The 21,998-nt window shown below is 29.1% G+C and overlaps 2 protein-coding genes across 2 annotated transcripts; one reads left to right on the top strand and one right to left on the bottom strand.

Moving 5' to 3' along the window:
- Window positions 1-513: 513 nt before the first annotated feature.
- LOC145835124 (histone acetyltransferase KAT8-like) lies at window positions 514-11,199 on the top strand. Its single transcript, XM_082942673.1, has 5 exons — window positions 514-638; window positions 1,064-1,802; window positions 1,995-2,155; window positions 2,466-2,814; window positions 11,002-11,199. Exons 1-5 carry the CDS (start codon window positions 514-516, stop codon window positions 11,197-11,199), a joined length of 1,572 nt encoding a protein of 523 aa, XP_082798799.1.
- Window positions 10,593-21,596, bottom strand: LOC145835121 (uncharacterized). Its single transcript, XM_082942669.1, has 11 exons — window positions 21,403-21,596; window positions 20,234-21,142; window positions 19,600-19,924; window positions 18,573-18,644; window positions 18,377-18,384; window positions 18,136-18,309; window positions 17,731-17,866; window positions 15,317-15,424; window positions 14,530-14,580; window positions 13,025-13,195; window positions 10,593-12,640 (listed from the first exon to the last, which is right to left on the bottom strand). The coding sequence occupies exons 1-11, from the start codon at window positions 21,594-21,596 to the stop codon at window positions 11,348-11,350; spliced, it is 3,441 nt and encodes a 1,146-aa protein (XP_082798795.1). The 3' UTR covers window positions 10,593-11,347.
- Window positions 21,597-21,998: the final 402 nt, after the last annotated feature.

Here is a 21,998-nt window from a genome sequence, read left to right as displayed (position 1 = left end):
AATAACTTAAATTAAATAGTAATCGTAAATTCTAATTAACAAGATTTGAAAAGTTTTTTTAAGAGTGAGCATAAGCTCTTGTATGTTTGGTATGCAATTCGATGACCGATTTATATATATATATATATACTGAATACATATAAAACATATTCAGTATTTTTTGGTTTTTTATTATTTAAATTATTGTTAACATTTCCACTGTAATTTAAATAAAAAAAATGGAAATTAACTGCTCTAATTATTACGAGGTTTTTTGTGAGAAAAGTTCCACTTTATCAAGTAGTAACAAAATAGTAAAACTGCACCTATTTTCTGAACGAAGCTAAAAGAAAATCCTTTTAAAATATATTTTTCTTAACTTTTTGATAGCTTACTCATAATTGAATTTTAAAATATAAATTGCTATCATAACAAAAATATTACTAGACATACCGCACGAAAATAATTATAAAAACTTTAAGTAACTCAGAAATTATGAACAAAACATTTGTCTCTTAAGGTTTTTTGTTAGCTATGGCTCATCAAAACAAAATAAACATGGACACACCGGTATCCAGTGATAAATTCAGGATCATTACTGACCTGGTGAGTGTGGGTAGAAAGGAGGGAATTTATGTGGAGAGAATATACCATTGCAGGTTATTAAATTTTTGTATGTCTATAATACGATTTGACTTCCGTTTATTCTTGCTGAGGTATTGTATTGATTAGTCTTATTCTGAAGGTACATGATAAGATTATTTGTAGTAATGTGCTTTTATTTTAGTACTATTTTAGGTGATGTATGCATAAATAATGTTTAATATATTGTTAACTATGAAAAACGTTTTCTTAAATGGTAAGGTTACGTTGTACTTAAGTTAAATTCTAATAAGGTGTTGTGTGTTGTATAAATTTGTAATAGTCGAAATATCTTTGCAATTTTCATTATGAAATGTGTGTTGGCAAGAGTTTTAACAAATGCATTTCAGTTTACAATTAGTAATGTATTGGTGATTTTTTTGAAAGATCAACAAACTGTTTATTATCAATTGTGTTTTGCTAAATCTTTTGATAAACGCAGGTTTCAGAATGAGAACCACGTTCCAGCCAAGGTCACCAGAATTCGTCAGATGACAGAAGACGACTCATACGAGTATTATGTGGAGTACTGCAAGTCACACTTTGCCCATTGGATACCCAGAAGTCACATACAGGGTGAGTGCACAGAAGCTGACTTGGATAGGAATCCTGTAAAAACTGGTGAAGAAGTTTTCATTGAGAAGAAAATTAAGGTTGTTGAAAAAGCTGCTGTAGAATGGAATCTGGTTGGAGAATTCAACTTTGCAGAAGAAAAAGATGAAAACAAAGATTTGAAGAAGCCTCGAAGAATCAAAATGCAGCAAGAAGTCTACTTGGGTCTCAATATACGCTTGACACCCTGTTACCCAAGTGATTACATGAGACACCATGGCGTGGCACCCACACTGTATCTGTGCAACAAATGTTTTTACCCTCATACGGAAGAAGGCCTTCTGTATGATCACATGGAGAATGAGTGCAAAAATTTCAAGCAGCCAGGCAAAGTCATCTATGAGGAATCGGAAGGAGACGTTCTTTACCGTTTCTACGAAGTGGACGGCCTAAAACACGAAATGTACTGCCAGCAGCTCTGCCTCTTTGCAAAGTTCTTCATCGACGGCAAGACTATTTGTTACTCTGTCAGGGATTTCATGTTTTATATTCTAACAAAGACTGAAGGTGGCAAGGAGCAGGCTGTAGGCTACTTTTCAAAGAACCGAAAATTTGCATACAAAGAAAAGGTTTATTGGTTATATATATTAAATTATTGTCATTACATGATAACTTCCTGTTCGCTTATTGAAAATTTCTATATTTTTGAATATTAGTCTTATAAATTAATTTGTTTACAATTCAAAGGTTTTTTTATTGATCTCTCCGTTATTGTATTATTTATATATTATTATTATTTTATTACTAAATTTTTTTTATAGTTGAAACATAACCTCTCCGTGATTCTGGTCTTCCCGCCATTTTTGAGGCGGGGTTTTGCGTTCTGGTTGGTTGATCTCAGCAACAAGATTGGAATGAAGCAAGGGAAATGCGGAACTCCGGAAACTCCCTTTAGTGAGAGCGGATGGTACCTTTATCAGAGGTGAGGGCTTAAAAATTATATCTAAATATATAAAGGATTATAAAAAAATTAAATTAACAAACACCAGTTTTTTTTAATTTTTTTTTATAGATTTCTATTACTAGTGTTTTTATAACAAGCCACTTTAATTACCTGGTGTGTTTAATATCCAGATTAGTGATTTTTTGTTTAATTTAGATTAGTTTAAAGTTATGATTTAATTAAATTTTTTACTTAATTGAGTTATATAACAGTCTTTTAGTTTTCAAATAATTAAGCAGCTTATCGTAATCATTCGTGTATGTTAAAAAACATAACTTCTTTTTTACAGCTACAGAAAAGCGGCGATAGCCAAGTACCTGAGCGAGAACATGCCAACGACGGAGGTCAATTATGCTGACGTTGCCAGAAATACGGGCATGCTTGAAAAAGACATCATACCTACCTTCAGGTTGATGAAAATCACTAGGAAGAGGAAGGGTAAGCCGGTCAGTGAGGAAAATCTCAGAGATATTGTTGAAGAACTGAAGCCAGAGTTTGAGGCTAGGAGGTGGATCTCCATGGATAAGTTGGATTTCGTCGACACTCCCTACATTGAGGTTCGTCCCGCCAAGAAGTCCAAATATGCAGCGGTTGAGACAAGACACTCTTATCCTCTAAGATCAAGAAACAAATCCGTTGTTTGAGGAGAACTAGTAAATATTAAAAAATTAAAACATTATACAGTCATAAGCTTATTTGTTAGGACATGCAATTTAGGACAATATAAATATTTAACAGCAGTTCTGTTATGTTTAAATTTATCTCTTTTATATATATTTTTTTTCATAATTTTATTAGTTAAACCTGCAAGATTTTTTTTATTTTTCTATATTTAACTTATAGACTATTTAGATACATGGCTTTAAAAGTTTTTAAGCTGACTTAATTTCAGTTATTAATATTTTTTTGGTTTATTAAGAATTATTTTGTATATGTATTTCTTGCCATTAGATCTTACTATTTATGTCTACAAGACTTTTTTTTCGAACATATATATTGCTTTTTTGATATGAGATTAAAAAGAATTTAAGAATTTTAATTGTCACAATTGCCTAGAAAACGTTTATAGACTTTGACTGATGTGTTTTTTTCTAGAAAAATTAAGTAAATAGATTTAATCTGTTGAAATTTTTCAACTGTCATCTAAAGATTCGACTTCAACAAATTATTCATACTACGGAGTTCATCCTTAAAGAAGCTGCAGGTAAGATAATTTAAAAAAATTTAACAATAAACTATTATAATATTGAAAATTTAATAGAAAATAGTCAAAAAAATGTAGAAATCTTTAAATCAGTTGTAATGTGTTAAATGGATCCTATTTTTAAATGCTGAATAAATTTTAATTACAACTTGGTGTTTATATTGTAAAAAAGCATATGTTTCTAATTCTTTAAATCTGAATAACTCGTACATTTTTTAAATTATATAATCTCACTCCATCTTGAAATTTCTAAAGCATACATTAGATACCGCCCTAGTATTTTTTAAATATTTTTTTTATAGAATCCAGAGCCAATTTAAGTTATTTTAAGTCAAACAACAAATATCAAGCTGTTTACAAATGTACACAATGGTGTTGACGAGTAAGTTATTTTTTGTTAAAATTTTTAATTTAAATTAATCTTAGTCTTTAAATAATTTAATTTTGTTACAAGTATAGGCAGTCAAATACAAAATGAACACTGTTAAAAAACAATCAGCTCTCTGAATACACTGTGTATTACTTGAAATTCTACTGAAATTATTTAAAGTTTTCAAATTTGTTTTATCTTATAAATGCAGAAATATTACTAAAAAAAGAAATAAATTTTACAGTCGTTATTAATGAGTTTGTAGTTAACGACTTTTTACTGAAAATTTCTTAAGTCAGTAAACAATTTCCTTTTATATTTTAAATCAATTATTTTTTTATTCCGTTTTAATTGTTACTATTTAATTTATAATATTTAGTTAAAGATTATAAAATTACAATCCTTAGCAAAGTTAAATGAAATTCAAAACAAAAATTAAACAGTAAGGTCATGGTGAAATCAATCCAAAGGTTAATGGAAAAAATATCAAAATAATTGAAAACAAAACGAGGGTTATTGAAGTAGATTCCAAGTTAGCAACGTTTGATAAAATAAATAGTTTTTAAATAGTTGGGAATAAAAAAATTCTAATTCTCTGGAATATTTTAAATGGTTTAAAAACATTTTTATAAAAATATTTTACTATTTTGTCTTTTGTTTGAACTAGTGTAGTTTAATTGCAATGTAGAGATTATAAGCTAACTAATCTGTTAAAATAGCTATAAAAACAATAATTAAGAGTTGTAGTCAGTGTTACAGTTTTTTTATTCTCAATACGAATCTGTTACAAATTTTTGACAAAAGAAAAGCTAAAAATTTTTCATTGTAAAAAAAGAACAGTTAAAAAAGTTGAAATTTGGTTGTTAAAAGGTATAATACAATGTAAAGCGAGAAAAAAATTTTATGTCCTATAATTTACAATCTCAACTAAAACGTTAATAGACTAATTTTCTACTTTAACTGGAATAATAAGTATAGTTGAAAATGTATGTAACTAGTTTGTTAACTTTGAAAACTCAGTAAAAATATATAAATTGTTTATAGTATTTAATTAATTACTAATTTATTGACAAAATTGCAACCATACTAACCCGGATCCACCTAAAAAAGGATCTTCAGAGTTAGGTAGCAATAAAAATGAAGCACACTGATATATATATAAAAAATAATCAAATTAATTGGTACTAATTAGGCTAATCAGCACTAACTAGACATAAATTAGTAATTAAGTAATTTATAGACGTTTTTGAGTGAAATTAATTAATAACTTTATATAAACTTATTATGCTTAATTAGTAAATTATCATAAAATTTATAAAAGTCTAATAATTAAAGATTAAGTTTAACATTTAAGATGGTAAAAATAGTAAAAATAAGACACAACAAGCAAACAATAAATCAAAAATAACAACACTTATAATGGGGACACATAGCGGTCAATTCTTTTCTGATATTTAATGATTTAATTCTATCTGCTTCGGCTATAGCCATTCTTTCCAGATTGCAGATTAAACAGTTGTCAGTTTTCTTCGGGACTGAGCTATTAACTTTGTATAGTACTTGCCATTTGATTTCGGCAAAATTGATATTGTTTGAAATGGCAAATTTGGATAGAGTAGTTGTTTGGGTTTCTTGAGTACGCTGTATTTGTGCTGTTGCCATCTTTTTTTTGAAGGATACCCCTGTTGATCCTATGTATTCCTTATTCCTAATAGAAGCCTTATAGATACCTTTTAGTAAGCATTCTCCTTTAAAAGGGCAGTTGGTTTTGTCCCTGCAGTTGCAAGTCTTATCTTTTTCATTTGAATCATCTAAAATCCTTTTGTTATGGGTATTTATTACGTTTTTTAGGCTTGGAAGGCAACTATATGAAATTTTAATGGTGTTTTTGTTAAAGATCTTGTGAAGTTTGTTATTTCTTGGAAAATGAGGTCGTAAAAGATCCAAGAGTTTTTTACCAATGTTTGTTTTTACAGAATTGCAGAATGGGGGATTGAAGTAAATAATTTTCCTGGACTTTCTGGTCTTTCTATTGGGCTTCGAGATAGTTTGGTTGTAGCTTTTGAGTTTGTTGTATCCGCTTTTAGCCAAGGCTTCATTGTAGTCTTTTTTGATGCTATTGAAAATCTCTTCGCTACTGGAAAGTCTACCTAATCTGTTACTAACCATTGGACCTATGCTCTTTCTTATTAGTTAAGGGTGATTTGATTGGTTGTTTATATATCTTATATGCGAGTTTTCTTTTCGAAATGGGGCATATGTGTTATTTGATAAATTCATTGTGATGTCTAAATAGTCAGTTTGGATTAAATTTGCTTCCACAGTTGTCTTAAACCCATGATTCTGGAAAATCTTTCTGATTCATTTAGCTACCCTTTTAATTTTCACATTTGGATTTCTTTAAAACCGTTAGACCATCGTCCCGATATAGCCCAAATGAAACTAAAATGTCAATTGAAGACAAATCGGACAAGATATATAATCCTATCAGATCGCAAATTTCTGTACCCATATAACTGCCCATAGGCACATCGAAGTTGTTAGTGTCGTTTTTCTTAACCCATTCTACACCTTTAGAATCTGATAAGACACTCATGCAGGAATGTAATATAATATTTATATCTTGAGGGGTTATATTAGTATATGTCTCAGCAAATTTCAAAGCCTTAATTAATTCATTCTTTGATATTGAGGGATAAAACTTGTCAATATCAAATTTCAAGAAGCACAGCTTCTTTTTGTTTTAGATTTTATTAAACCAGTCAATTACCTCAAATAAATTTTTCCATTGAGTGAGGTTGGTTTTGAGTTTGATGTCGAAATTAACTTTATCAAGTATCTTTTTAGCAATTCTTCCTATATCTGACTTCATCGTGTTTATTAATCTACACTCTATTGAATTTGGGAAACTTCTTTTATGATCTTTGATTGTCAAAAAAGCACTTTTTTGGTGCAGTTTTTTTACTTTTCCTCGTATGTTTAATTCCTTAAGAATAGATGCTGCGTTTAAATTAATCTGTTCAATGCAATTGTTTGGAGCTATCTTATAGTCGCTGGTCAAGCAGTTTTTCATGAGTCGATTGTAATCCTTTTTATCAATAGAATAGAGATTATCTGTTTTTCGCTAGAAATAATGACTTTATTTGAAGATTTTATCTTCTTAATATCAGAAACCATTCTTTTTTGGAAAGGTGATTTATATCTTCTGAATTCTATGGACTTAACTAAAAGGTAAACATCATGTTCAAAATGTTTAAGGTCTTCGCAATCAGGTGCAGAATTTCTAGTATTTTATTAAAAGCTTTTTAAATTGCCTGGAATATATAATTTTTTAATTTAGCAATTCAGTAGTCAAACAGAAGTTATTTAGTAGTTTACTTCAAAAAAGGTAAATATCAACTGAAACGGTACATTTTTTTGGTGTAAGTTTTCTAAAACTTTCCTAAGACTTCTTTTAGCATGCAAAGTGTCCTCAGACAGTCTTATACAATCATATATTTGTCAACTATAATATGTTAATTTAATGCTGTCTAAGTTGAAATTACTGGTTTTAAAAAGCTTTATTTGTACTCATAATTAGTACTTAACTTTAAAATGAAATGACTAAAAAAAGAAAAAAAGTTTTCTACGTTTTGTTTTTTTTTTCAGAAGTTAAAATAAGTGAAAACTTAAATTCTACTTTTAACAACCTTACTATCAAACTAAAGTTAACTAATATGTCAGGAGTTCGTCTTTTCTAATTTTGGAAGATTAGCTGCAAATTTATGAAAGTTGAAACAAACTTAAAACTTAAAAAATGGAATAAATTGTAGATTGTATGTAATTGTCATATTTGTATAAAAAGTCATAACGTTTCTGTCATTTGTTAATAAAAGAAACTGTTTACCAAAGTTCAGTCTTACAGAAACAATTGAAGTTATTTAAAATTATTTGACGAACGAACTTATAAGAAGTCTACAAAACTTTGCTTTATTTACAAAACAGCTTTTTAGAAAGTTTAAGAATACTAACATTTACTGTGCAAGTAGTTTAATTTTTTGATATTGTAAGCATTTTAAAAGTATTTTATTGCCATAAAAACTGAAAAGAAAACTATTACAGATGTTACATAACCAAATACGAGTACTAAGTAGACCTCAATAATAAACTGAAGTAAAAATGTGTACTTAACTAATTTAAAATTGATTTGACAGCCTGAAAATAACAAAAAGAAAAACTTTTTTTTAAGTATTTAGCACATCTTTAAAAAATCCTATTTAAGTTTTCTTAAAACTCACTAAAAAAACTAGTGAAAATAGGATAAATAATACTTGGAATTTGGAACATTTTTTTGTCAGATGTGTACATTAAAATAAAATTTTCATAATTTTAGTAACTTTTGGTAACCAATCTAAACCATAAGCTTTCTTAACTAATCAAACTGAATAATAACTTTAGTGATAAACTACTAATCATCAGGTTTGGTAAAACATTAATGGCTTAATTTTAGACTTACCCTTCAAAATATTTTGTTTGTTAATACTAACAGAAACGTCTTAATTCAAGTAGCAAGCCATCAAACTATTATAGATGTAGATGTTTCTACAATCTGAATATGACTAGAGTGTAGTACGATGAAACTTTAGAAAATATCTATTTCTCCAATGAACGCTCTGGAGTGAAATACACTTATCAGTTAGTTGCTTTTGAAAAATATAGTAGTTTTTTTTTGAAAATTAGAAACAAGGTGCTTTTTGTTGATTACAAAATATTATACATTGAAAAAGCGTATTGTACGAGCTTATTTTCGTTTTCTGTCTACTCATTGAGATTAAATGTTTTATAATTTTGTTTTAGTTATTTTTGAAAACTATTTCAAAATTATTTTCAACAAACTCCTTGGTTTGCATGTTACTAGAAAATAGTCATTTTTGATTGGATCCAAAATATTAATTTAAACTATTACGCATAAGTATTACAATATATCTAGAAATTATGTTTAAATTTTCCTTTCAACAGTTCGAATACGGCAGTCATGTTTTAGTTTGCCTAGAGGGACTTTGCTAAATTATATGTTTATATACTTAATGATTTCCTATAAATTGTGAATCGCAAAAGCTTTTATTAGTCATAAATTCTTATTCAAGTTTGTTCACCATGACACCTTAATTAGAAATAATTACATTTAAACGTTATGATAAACAAGTACCAACTTATCAGAATATACTTTTTCTAGTTATCTCACAAACCAATACGATCTTTTGAGTATTAAACAATAAATATTAATTCTTTGGCAGATGTTCTTCAATAATCCTTACATTTAATCTAAGTCTACCATTGTGTTACTTAGAAGCACATTTATAAATATGTTCTGTTGTCAAACTTGATTACAATGAACTGTTACTTACGGTATTATTATTTAATTAAACATTATACTTATTGAATCTTTTTCTATTGTCTTAGTGAGCTGTAATTTGGTTTCATTCAAACAAATTATTTACAAACTCACATATTACACTAACAATGATTTAAATAAATTTACAGTAGGGCCCAAATCAATTTCACCCCCTGGCAGTAATCAAATAATTTACATGATAATTACTCATTTGATCCCATAGTTGTTATTGTTTCCAAAATTCTATTTAAGTTGCGTGTTGACGACAATAGAAAACTTTTGTTTACATTTAAGATTGCATATTAACTTAAACAGCTACAAAACTAGTACTATCATTTATCTATACTAAAATAATCTGATGAAAAGTATATTAGCCGTTACCAGGGTTGCCAAATGTTTTATTAATTTTTTCTCCAGGTATTCAAAATTTCTTCCAGGTTTCTAAAATTGCACTTCTAAGGTTTTATTTTTAGATTAAAGTTAAGTTTAAGGTAAAACTGTGTTAAATAGTTTAACGACATTAAATGGACATCTTAAAGCTTCTTTTACTTTATTTTTTAATAAAAAATTTAGATGATGACAAACAATTTTATCTGTACGATAGAATTTTTTTTTCAAATCCAAGCTTTACTATTATCATGTAAAAGTTTTTTTTTTAATTCTAGGTTTTTAATGAATTTTGTTCAAAATTTCTCAAAATACAGGTAAAGTGGCAACCCTTGCAATGAGGAAATATTTATTTTGTACTAAAAACACTTAAATGTTAAAATACCCTACTAAAATCTTTAAATTACATCAGCTATTTTAAGTTAAATTATTATCTTATATATTTCAATTTATTTGAACTGAACTGAAAAACACTTAAACTTAAATTACTTTAGTTTAAGCCTAAATATTAAAATCTTATTTTTTTAAAACACCAAACATATGATCAATTAGCAAAAATTTTATTCTAAACGACATTAGCTAACGATACAAACTAAATATGAATGCAAAACTATTAAGACACACTAGCTTTTATGATGTTCCAAGAAAAAGAATATGAAAACAACTCTGAAAACGAGCTTGTGCAAAATGAAGAATTTATAAAAGAATTGCAAATGAATTATCAAACAACTCTGTAATACAAGTTAGAAAAAAAATTCAAACAGCGCATTAACCTCAGTATGTACCATAAATTGGAACTATTACAAATAAAATAAACACAAATTCGGCACTGTGTAAATTATTTTTCAAACATTTATATAAAAAAAGCATTATTTAGGGTGGAAATAAATTTAAATATTAAAAACAATTTAAACAATCATTTCAAATAACAAGCATTTTATTTGATTAATGTCATACTGATAATAAAATTTATTATACTTTTTATCTTTTTGTTTTCTTAAATGTTTATTTCATTCTGGGAATTAATAACTTTTTGTTTAATTTAACTTTTTATTAATTTTTACCAACTAAAATGCTTGTTATTTTTGTTCGAACCTTATATAAATTATTTCCATATGCATTTTAGGTTTGATAGCAAGAATTAAAATTATATTATCTGAAAACATTAACTATAAAACTGAAATACTACCCAAAAATACTTTTAGCTAGAGTTCTTCAGACTTGCTTGTTATTTTTCGTTTAAAAATCAAAAAATTTCCACCTTACTAAGCACATATTACATTGTAACACTTAAAAAACTATTTAATTTCATATCAAAGGCATTCAAACTTTAGCGGAACAAATGTCTACTTAAAATTCTTCCCTAATTATGTGCACGTGTCGTGCAGGCTTCATAACAGGACATCTGGCTATCAGAGAAGAGAGCTTTAAAAAAAATTAATTTTGCATCAAAAATCTAAAACTATACTTGTGCTCAACTTTGTGCGAAGGTAGATGTAGTAGATTGTAGAAGACTGAGCTGCTTGTCGGAAGAACTTTGTACGTCAGGAACATCTAAAAAGATCAGTTTGCACAATTTGTGCCGTTTGTGGGGAATAGACTACAAAGCAATACAAGGTATAGCAGTATCTTGTCGAAAATGCGCAGAAAAAGCGTGTGGTAACTGGAGAGAAGAATTTGGAACATGACAAATAAAAATAAAAAGTTTTGTGTGTAGTGTAGGAGTTTGCACAGAAGCACTTAAAAAGGGAACAAGTCCGTTTTGTATAGACGGAAGAATGAAGCTTGTCAGAGTTGAATAAAATTTCCCCTCAACTCTGGTCCTGCGCGAAGCAGTTAAAGACCTAGATCGTCATCTTCGGGACCCGCTTGACGGGGAGGGTTCCTCGCGTTTCCCCTTCCAAGCATCTGATTGACTGCCGGCTGGTCGAATTGCACTGGCCACCTTAGTATGGGTACAAGACGTCTGTTGGCTCCTTGCTGAGCCCTCAGAGCCCTCGCGCCCCTCCTTCCGATTCTGTCCAACGAAGGTCGTTGAGGCATCTGAGGTCTCCTCGTTTGTGGAGGGGGAGAGGCGAAGGATGAGGGGGGGAACGAGTTCCGTGGGTTTCTGGCGACGAGTGTGGAGGTGGATGGAACAGAATTCCTTCTGTCGATCCTCGCATTGCCAGGAGGAATACTTGTCGTGGGAGGGGGAGTAAATTGCAATGAGGGCATACTCGTCGTTGGAGGGGGAGTTACTTGCAATGGGGGCATATTCGTAGTGGGAGGGGGAGTAACTTGCAATGAGGGCGTACTTGTCGTGGGAGGGGGAGTTACTTGCAATGGGGGCATACTCATCGTAGGAGATGGAGTAACTTGCAATGGGGGCATACTCATCGTGGGAGGGGGAGTGACTTGCAATGAGGGCATTGAAGGGTTTTGCGGGCTCTTAAATGAACTGCCAGCGAAGTTATCCGTGGTTGGGTGTTGCTGTGTGTGCAAGATTTTACATCCTCCCGGTAATCGAGGCAGTGCTGCGTTGGTGGGTGTAGGAGGAGCAAGAATATCATCCATTGAAGATCGACTGTTCTGCATAGATTGCGTGAGGAATGAATTGTCAAACGGAATAGGAGCTCCAAGCAAAGCACCAGATCTCCTTTGAGCTTGCACTGATGATGTTGATATTGGTGATTGTGGAGTGTTCTGTGAAGAAGAAGCTCGCGGTGAATGAACGGAAGGACCCGTCTGCGAAACTCCACTTGGGCCAAAGTGCACTTTAAAAATATCCCCATCTTTAGCTTGTTGTCCCCCAGTTCCAGCTGAAGTGGTTGCGAGCGCGGCTTTCAACTTATCACCAAGAATCAGCCCTGGCTTCTGCTGGGATGACTTGATTGGAGTACCTTCGTTTGGCGTGGAGTCTCTAGAAGGCAAGAAAGAAGTTTGAGTACTGTAGTTCAACCCGTCTCTGATGTGGACAGAGGGATTCAAATGTTTCTGCCCCTGGTGGTCTTCAGGTACGACAGTGGTGTCTGAAGTTGAAGGCGTTGTGACGTCACCAAGCTCGATGACGTCATCAGAAACCGGAAGTGTCTTCCCTACCCTCTTTGTGTCGTCTTTTTTGACGACTTCAGAGGAGCTGCTTGCCACCTGTTGAGTAACAAAAATTTGTTATTTATCTTCGAATTAGTTTGTAAAATGTATTGATGCTTTGTAATGCAAAGCACGTTTGAATAAAAACTCATAATAAAATAACTACTGAAATTGTAATGCAACACCTGCAGTTTATCTTTAGCTGTTGTGAAGTCATAATTAAATATGTTTCTCATTTTCAATAGTATTTAGAATGACAAACAATAAAATTAGTCATTGAAACCATAATGCAACACCTGCAGTTTATCTTGAGCTGTTGTGACGTCATAATTAAAAAAAAGTTTCTCATTTTCAACAATAGTATTTAGAATGGCAATTAATAAAATTAGTCACTGAAATCACAATGCAACAAATATAAAAATTGAAATAATAATGCAGCACCTGTGGTTCATCTTTATTCTTTTTCAATTTGCCAGCAGGCTCGGTTTTTCGAGTTTCATTAGCGGCAGGTTTCTTCACGAACCTCTTAGTTATTGGATCCCTGTACCTGTATCCCGGATCTCCTGGTTTGAACTTCCTGGGTTTTTTGACTTCCTTCGAGTTGCTGGCAGCCTGTTGGTTTAATATAATTGGTCACATGTTTTAATGGTTTGTACTCTTAACTTAATTAACAAATACATTGAAATAGCTGTATAATTACACCACAAGCTTAGAAAAACTTTATCTTTTATTTTTTGTTTATTTTTTGGCAAAAGCTAGGATTTTTTGTCTTTAATAATATTTTAACCAAGGTTATTACTATAAAAAATAACATTAGAATGCACTTAATCGGTATGCAATGCGATTGGTTATTGGTAACTTTGTTAATACAAATACTTGACTAGCTTTTTTCTATGTCAGCATGAACAAAGAACTTTCATTCTACTAAACATAAAACTCTTGAGTAACTTGATCTAAGTTTATTATGTTTTTTTTTTGTTTTATTTATTCAGTGGAACTTCAAAAAAAAACTTCTTAATGAGTTTTGAAACATGAAACTAAATATTTTAAATATAAATCAAGAATATTTCAATGTAAGATAACATCTATAAAAATTTTAATTAAAAAAAAGAAACATAGCCATCTACTAATACAGTTTTATTTCAAATAGTGTTCTTACCTTATTAGTAATAATTCAATGAATGAAAAGTTTTTGCTGATACCTCAGTAGCCAGACTCAAGACCTCAACTTTTGCTCGATCTATTGTGGTATACTAATTTGTTGAAGAATTAAAAAAGTTAAAGAACATAAAAACTAGTTTGTTATCAATCTTGAAAAAAAAATTCAACTAACAAACAGATTATAATTATTTATATTCTAATCATGCACCTTAAACAAATTAAAAAAATTAAGTAAAAAAAATAATCACTGTTTGTTAATACTGAAAACTAATTTATATTTTAACACCAAACATCACTTGAAAACTATACGAATTATTTTTGTTAAACCTAATTATAACTTTCTCAAACACATGGACAAAACAACTTATGCTAAAAATAAAATAATCTGTACTGTCTATCATGTTGGAATTAAATAAAAAAGCTTAAAACAAATTTATATATTTATTTGCTGCTAAATATCAAACCCTGTAGACTTAATATATAAGTTATTAAAATATCTAGCTATTATAAATACATGTGCTCCAATGTTTTTAAAAAAAACGAACCTTAATTGACCTTAAGTGAATACCTTACACATTATACGTTAAACTTAAAAAACTTAGGAGTAAAAAATATCATGACAAAATATACAAATAATGTGCGGTTTTTGTTTTAACGCCTCATAAAAAATTAAAACAAGAAATCGACTGTTTGAATCAAACCAAATATAAATTTTTAACAAATTTCAAAACGATTAATTAAACTTTTATTTAAGTTTTCAAGTTCAGATAATAACTTCAACTTACTTTTTTAGTTTTCTTTTGACTACTGTTAGGCTCTTTCTTGATGCTGGTTTTCTGTAAAATTTTATAATTACTTCAATGTTGTAAAAACTTGAATATTAAGTGGGAATACTTATAAGTTATAAATTTTAGTTTTGAGTTGGCATATAATAGAAGCATATTAAACTTTTATTAAGTTGTACAGCGAGTTTATATATAACATGTTCAAACAATCAAAAATATTATTGACAAAATTACATTAGTTTTTTTATCCTTTTCATTTTTACTTTCATTATTTTTTGTTAAAACCGTCTGTTAAAACGACAAGAAAATATATAACTTAACATTTTTATCATTTAAAACAATCTCTACATTAGAATTACCTTAAATTTTTTTTTTAACAGCGAATTACATAATTAATTTTTGATGATGAAAATTTATTCTGTAAATATATAATTACAGTGTTTATACACAATTGCTCAGTACCATTGTGAAGTTAATTAAAGTTTTTTGTAGTAATTTATTTCCAGTTAGTGGGAAAGAGCCAGCCAAAGTTCAAAAATATATAATGTAGAAAACTTAAGTTGTTAAGAAATACAATATAATTGTAGCATAGATATGAAAGAGTCATTTATTACGTTTTTTAAACAATATATACTTTAGTGAATACCTGTTGCTCCCGTGTAATTGAAACTTAATACAATTAACAACAAAAATAGACATAAACCAACTTAAACATTATTATTCTCTGAAAAAATTCTACCATTATATTTAATTTTTGTCATAATAAAACCAAATAAAAAACATATACCTTAGATTTGTTCTTGATTTCTTCATCTAAAGACTTAATACCATCTGAAAATTCATCAATGGAAGGAGAATAATCGCAATCACTATCATTTGCTTTGTTCTTTACAGCCTGTTAAAAATACAAAAAAGTATTCAAATAATTGTTTCAAGAAAAATAATTATTAATCTGTCATTTGCCTTGAATTTTGTGTTCTGATATAAATAAGTAATAAAAAAAATATTAAACTAATTGTTACTAGAAAGAAGAGTATCTGTCTTGAAAAAAAAATTATTAGTTCTTAAACAATAATTGAAAATATATCAACTTAATGTTTTACTTAAGTGAGCTACAATAAGTAATTTTATAAATTTGTGTTGCGTTTGTGGTCTGTTGAAAATAACTATATGAAAAAAAAAAACAGTTGTGAAAAATATAAACTAAATTGTTTACAAGTAGTTCAACTAAACTGTTTATTTGTATGTGACAGAAAACAAAGAAAAACATTTAATTTTTTGTATAAATTTTTTAAATAGATAAATTAAATTATTTTTTCAAGTGTTTCTACTAAACCTGTTAATTTAATATGCGAGAAAAAACAACTAAAAATGTTTAATTTGTTGTGGAATCTTATACATTAACTAAATAATTATTATTATTTTTATATTCAGCCTCACTATCACAAAATAATTTCCGTCATTTGCTTTTTAAGACTTGCATAAAAATCTGTGAACAAAAAAAATAATATTTGTTGAGTAAAATTTGAAAATATATCAACTCAACAACTTCCAATAAGTGTTTTAGCTCAACTGGGTTAGAAAATACATATTTTGCCAAGTTTATGAAAATCAAGAAAAGGAAATATTATTTAGTTGTTGCACATAGATTGAAACATTTGCATGATTTTCATAAAAAGTTCTTTCTTCTCATTTACAGTGAGTTAGAGATAATACATTTGTATCTAGTTTGTTTTTGAAGTATGTATCATGTTGTTTTAACATAAATTATTGTTGTTTTAGTACGAAAAAACTTCAACTGTAATAGATTGTACAGATTAGTTTACAATTCTGTAGTTAATTAGTATTTGTTAACACTTATCGCTATTTACCAATACTTTATTATGTTAACTAGTATAAACTTCAAATATAAGGAAATATCTTAATTAAGCAAATTAAGCTTTAAAAAAAAAACTTTGTAGTAATTTTTAAAATACGTAGTTACATTGATAATACTTTATAAAGAATTATACATACGGCATTTACCACAAAATTTAAAATACATCAAACTATTTTGAAATTTTTTTATACTTATTTTGTGATAAAAAATTTAATAGCTTTAATTTAATTACAACGCGAAAACTACTGTTCATTTAATAACAACACGTGTAGTAAAAAACCCCAATTAAACAAAAACACAACAACACATAATATATTGTAAATGTGTAATATTTAAATAAGCAAATAAACAAATACACACAATATTTTAAAAATTGTAAATTTGTAATATTTAAATACTTAGTTAAACAAAGACATACAATATTTAATTGCAGAAATTAACTTTGTCTTGTATCATTTAAATATTAAATTAACTATTTCAATTATTTGCAGAAATTAACTTTTTTTTTAAACAACAGTTTCAAATTGGGCTCATACCAACGCTTTTTTTTAAATTTAGTGGATTTGAATTTAATCTTTCGTATCAAAAAACAAAATACTATTCATTGAGTTTATTTCTTTACAATTGTTTCAAGATGATCACAAAGTAATAAACTAACAAGTGACAATGGATTATGCATTTTAAGTGATAGGATACCACAAAGTGGGAGATATAGCAATAGTTAAGTTGGCTAAGTTTAAATGATAAATTGAGTGGTATAATAAAAAAAATTCTCCCCAGCTTTAACAAATGTTTATTAAAATGAGGTGAAAAGTTACAAAATTTCTCTGAGTAACTGTATATTTTTAAGTTCCTAAGTGTTTTATTAAAACCTTATTTGCACAATTAAGATACTTTCTTATAATAAAAGTTAATAAAAAGTTACTTATTTTTTAACAAGTTCAAAGTTAAAAACCTTTCAGATTAACTACATAATTTCAAATGTAAATAAAGTTTCATTGAAACTTTGTTTGAACAAATAAGATACTTCCTTATATTCTAAGTATATAAATAGTTATTTGACTAAAAGTTAATAATTGCTGATTTACTACAGAGTTGTAAGCTAATCTGTGTAACTACAGCTTTACTACAGTTAAGATTATTTTGCATAAAAACAACAATTTAAAATAAATTAAGATGAAACATACTTGAATAGTAAACTTGATAAATTAACTATTAAACTGAATTTCTAAAATTCCAGGTTTTTTCAGGTTATTTCTGCCTGGATTGTAACATTCCAGGTTATAAGCGACCCTGTTTTATGACTTTACAACCTAACCAACCTTCTTATCCTTGGTATTGGACGATTTTTGGTCATTCTTCCTACCTGCATCTACCCCCTTCTTGTCAGCTGCCTGTAGACTGTTTAGGAACTCCTGTTTGGCGATTTTCCCGCTTTTTTTACTTGACGACGGTTGCCTGGGTGAATACTGAGCGTACAAAATAGAGTTTTTAAGTTTATTAATGGTAACGGCACCAATACAAAAATAAATTATAACTATTAATTGTAACCAGCTAATTATATAATGTAGTACTATTGTAATATACATTAACATTTTAAAAACAGCTTATTAAAAAATTTCTTTTAAGACAAACCCAACCCATATACCTAATAAATTACAATTTAACATTAAATTATAATTACCACTTTTATAATTATAAAAAATTAAATTATAGCTTATAATTACCTGTCTTTTTGCCTCTGGAACCGATGGAGCCCTTTTTCTTTTCCTAGTACTCTGAGTCTGTCTGCTGGGAATACTGTTAGCTGATTGGCTCTTAATGATGGGCGCTGATTGGCTCTTAATACTAGATGTTGATTGGTTGGATTCCTGGCTGGAATTCTCGGATGATTGCTGTGTCTGGTTGAGCTGAAATTTTAGAAAAAAAAGAGTTGACAGTTGGGTTGAGGCTAGAATTGACATAAACATTATAACCTGTTTATTGACATAAATTTGTTGTGAAAATTAAACTTTTAAATGCATTCAAGGCCAGTCCTAAGGTAAAAGAAAAAATATTTTAAACGATTTAATAATAGATACTTTTAAACCTGCTTTTTGTAATATCAAAAAAGTTAACTCATTACAGAAAATGTGTTGAATATTCAAATGAAAAGAAATCTTACCTCGTTTACGTTGTTAGGAGCATCATTTGGAACTAGAGAAGTTGTTGATGCATCTGCAGTTGGGGTGGGATTCTACAATAATGTGTGTTTAAATTGATTTCTTAAATTAAAATACATATGTATAATATAACATAAAACTAAGCTACATAATATGAAATATTTAGCCAATAATTGAACAATACTCTTACTGCAGTTTTACGGATTTACAGTTAGTTTTAATGGTTTCCTGGTTTTTTGAACAGTTACAAACAATTGAATTAAGGCCATAGGGGGGTCCGACATTTCTTTTTACAAAAATTAACTTTGGCTTTTATATGAAAGCTTAAAATACAAACTACAAGCCTGTTTTTATAGAATTCAAAAATATCATTTAACTTTTGAGATATTTTATTTTTTGTAAACAGTTTCCGATGCAAACGTATGGACCGCAGATTTTTTGGGGTCAATTTTCTCGGAAATTTAAAAATTCACTAAAAATCTATCTTCTCCTTCATTTTTCAAGCAATCTTCTTCAAATTTTCAGGAAATGTTCCTTTTAATATTTTGAAGAATCCTATTGTTGGAATTTTTGAAATTTTGAAAAATAAAACTTATCCACAAAAAACTAAAAAAAAGGGTAGTTTTTTGACAAAATTTTTTTTTACTCAAAATTAAAAAAATTCCTACAATAGATCTCTTTAAAGTTTAATGATACACATTCTGTAAAAATTTCAGAAATATTACTCAAAAAATGAAGGAGGAGATAGATTTTTAGTGAAATAGTCTTTTTTCGCATTTTTAGTTTTTGCCTTCCATAAAAAACCTATTGAATGCCCTTTCTTTGATTGCTTATATCTCAAAAATTACTTTGAGTTTTTTTAAGCGGTTAAAAGTGTCTGATAGCTCAGATTAAATTCTACAAAATAAGATCAAGTTGTAAAAAACAAAGTGGACCCCCCCCCCTATGGCCTTAATACTATTAATTACTATTATTTATATTAATCTGCAACAAAAAAAAATCTGATATATTACTTATTTAAAGTCTAACCTGCACCTCATTTAAAACATTCTTTGGGGTATCTTTGGGCTTCTTGGCCGGGTGAACCTCAATGTAGGGAGCGTTGACAAAATCTAACTTATCCATGGAGATCCACCTCCTAGCCTCAAACTCTGGTTTCAATTCATCAACGATACTTCTCATTCTTTCCTCACTGACAGGCTTACCAATCTTCTTCCGAGTAATTTTAATCTTCCTTAAGGTGGATATGATATCTTCTTTAAGCATGCCAGTGTTTCTGGCAACGTCAGCATATTTGACCTCTTTTGTTGGCATGTTCTCGCTCAAGTACTTGGCTATTGCTGCTTTTCTATAGCTGTAAAAAAAGTTACGTTTGTAACATAACCAATAATTACAATAAGCTGTTTAATTAATTGAAACAAAAAATGTATTATACAACTCTATTAAGTGGAAAATTTAATTAAATCAAAATGTTTTATTTATTAAAATTAATTTTAAAAAACATCACTAATCTGGATATTAAAGACACCAGATAATTGAAGTTGCTTATTATAAAAACTCTAATAATTGGAAGTTATCAAAATCATTAAAAAAATTGTTAGTTGTTAATTTATAAAAGTGATTAACTCCTATATAGTTTTAAATATAACTTTTATGCCCTCACCTTTGATAAAGGTACCATCCGCTCTCACTAAAGGGAGTTTCAGGAGTTCCGCATTTCCCTTGTTTCATTCCAATCTTGTTGCTGAGATCAATCAACCAAAACGCAAAACCCCGTCTCACAAATGGCGGGAAGACCAGAATGACTGATAGGTTCTCTTTCAAATCACGATTGTAGGCAAAGTTGCGGTTCTTTGAAAAGTAGCCTACAGCCTGTTCCTTGTCACCTTCTGTTTGTGTTAGAATGTAAAAGAAAAAGTCCCGGACAGCATAACAAATAGTCTTGCTGTCAATGAAGAACTTTGCAAAGAGGCAGAGCTGCTGGCAGTACATTTGGTGCTTTAGGCCGTCCACTTCGTAGAAACGGTAAAGAACGTCTCCTTCCGCTTCTTGGTAGATGACTCTGCCGGGTTGCTTAAAATTTTTGCATTTATTCTCTAAGTGATCATATAGAAGGCCTTCTGTCGTATGAGGATAAAAGCATTTGTTGCACAGATACAGTATGGGTGCTATCCCATGGTGCATCATGTAGTCACTCCGGTAACAGGGTGTTAAGCGTATATTTAGACCCAAGTAGACTTCTTTCTGCATCTTAATTCTTTGAGGGTCTTTCAAAGATTTCTTTTTGTCTTCAAAGCTATACTTTTTGTCATAAATATTATCTGCTGACATATTCCATGTTTCGGCAGCTTTTTGAACAATCCTACTTTTCTCCTCATTGTCAAGTTCTTCAGCGGTTTTTACTAGAACCCCGTCCAAGTCAGCTTCTGTGCACTCACCTTGTATGTGACTTTTGGGTATCCAATGAGCAAAATTTGACTTGCAGTAGTGCACATAATACTCGTATGAGTTGTCTTCTGTCATCTGACGAATTTTGATGATCCTGGCAGGTTGGTAGCCCTCGTTCTGCAGTCTGCGTTTGTTAAAATTTCATTGTAAATAAATAGTGGTGAGGGACAATAGAGATCTAAAATTTATCAAAACAATCAGTAGGAAGAAACTGAAACAGTTAAACACAAAACATGTAAAAAACCTGAAGAAGTTTAATAAAATACTTCAGTAAAAAACAAAACTAATTAAGTTATACAAAAACATATCAAACCAGCATAACTTTATAATAAATAGTTTAGTGTTCAGATATTTCAACTAAGACTTATCAAAACATTTTAAAACCTGCAGTTGTACAGTCTATCTACCACGACTCCCTCTTTTTTTCCCACGCTTTCTTTGTCATAGACCATCTTGAATTTGTCACTAGTGCAAATTGTGTTGTTTCCTTGAGTGTCCATCTTTCTTTTCTTTTGACCAGCATCTTTCTTTTCTTTTTGTCCTTGCAGGTCTTTCTTTCTCTTTCTTTGATCCACCATTTTTTATTTTAATTAACCATAAACCTTAAAATACAAAAAAATATAAAAAATTATTTAGAAATTATTTATGAGCTTTTTTGAAATTGAAAATTAATCTTTAGCTACTAATATAATTGCTAACATTTTGCTAGGAAATAAATTTGTTAATATAATTTCTAATTTTTATAACTAAAAACCAAATATGAGCAAGCAAGAGTTTATAATCAAATTTATGACCAACTTAAAAAAAACTCCTGTAACTTTAAGCTCAACTTATGTATAACTTTAAGTTTGTAAACTTGTTTTCAAGCACCTGGTATGTTCACTAATAATTTGTTATGATATATAAAATATAAAATCTTTAATTCATATAACCTAGCTTCACATGTATATAAATTTACTAATCTGATTTATACATATTTT

Source organism: Thalia democratica, chromosome 4, assembly GCF_965202585.1.
Source record: "Thalia democratica chromosome 4, ktThaDemo2.hap1.1, whole genome shotgun sequence".
Classification (NCBI taxonomy): Eukaryota; Metazoa; Chordata; class Thaliacea; order Salpida; family Salpidae; genus Thalia; species Thalia democratica.
The sequence above is the reverse complement of the archived record's forward strand: the minus strand, read 5'-3'. Positions and strand labels throughout refer to the sequence as shown.

What these genes read in the sequence shown, in the direction of transcription:
- LOC145835124 (XM_082942673.1), top strand. Translation starts at nt 514, where the DNA reads ATGGCTCATCAAAACAAAATAAACATGGACACACCGGTATCCAGTGAT. An exon ending in GAGAGAATATACCATTGCAG is followed by an intron (nt 639 to 1,063) that starts GTTATTAAATTT and finishes TGATAAACGCAG; the next exon opens with GTTTCAGAATGAGAACCACG. An exon ending in AATTTGCATACAAAGAAAAG is followed by an intron (nt 1,803 to 1,994) that starts GTTTATTGGTTA and finishes TTTTTTTTATAG; the next exon opens with TTGAAACATAACCTCTCCGT.
- LOC145835121 (XM_082942669.1), bottom strand. Translation starts at nt 21,596, where the DNA reads ATGGTGGATCAAAGAAAGAGAAAGAAAGACCTGCAAGGACAAAAAGAA. An exon ending in GATAGACTGTACAACTGCAG is followed by an intron (nt 21,143 to 21,402) that starts GTTTTAAAATGT and finishes TAACAAACGCAG; the next exon opens with ACTGCAGAACGAGGGCTACC. An exon ending in TTCCAGAGGCAAAAAGACAG is followed by an intron (nt 17,867 to 18,135) that starts GTAATTATAAGC and finishes GTATTCACCCAG; the next exon opens with GCAACCGTCGTCAAGTAAAA.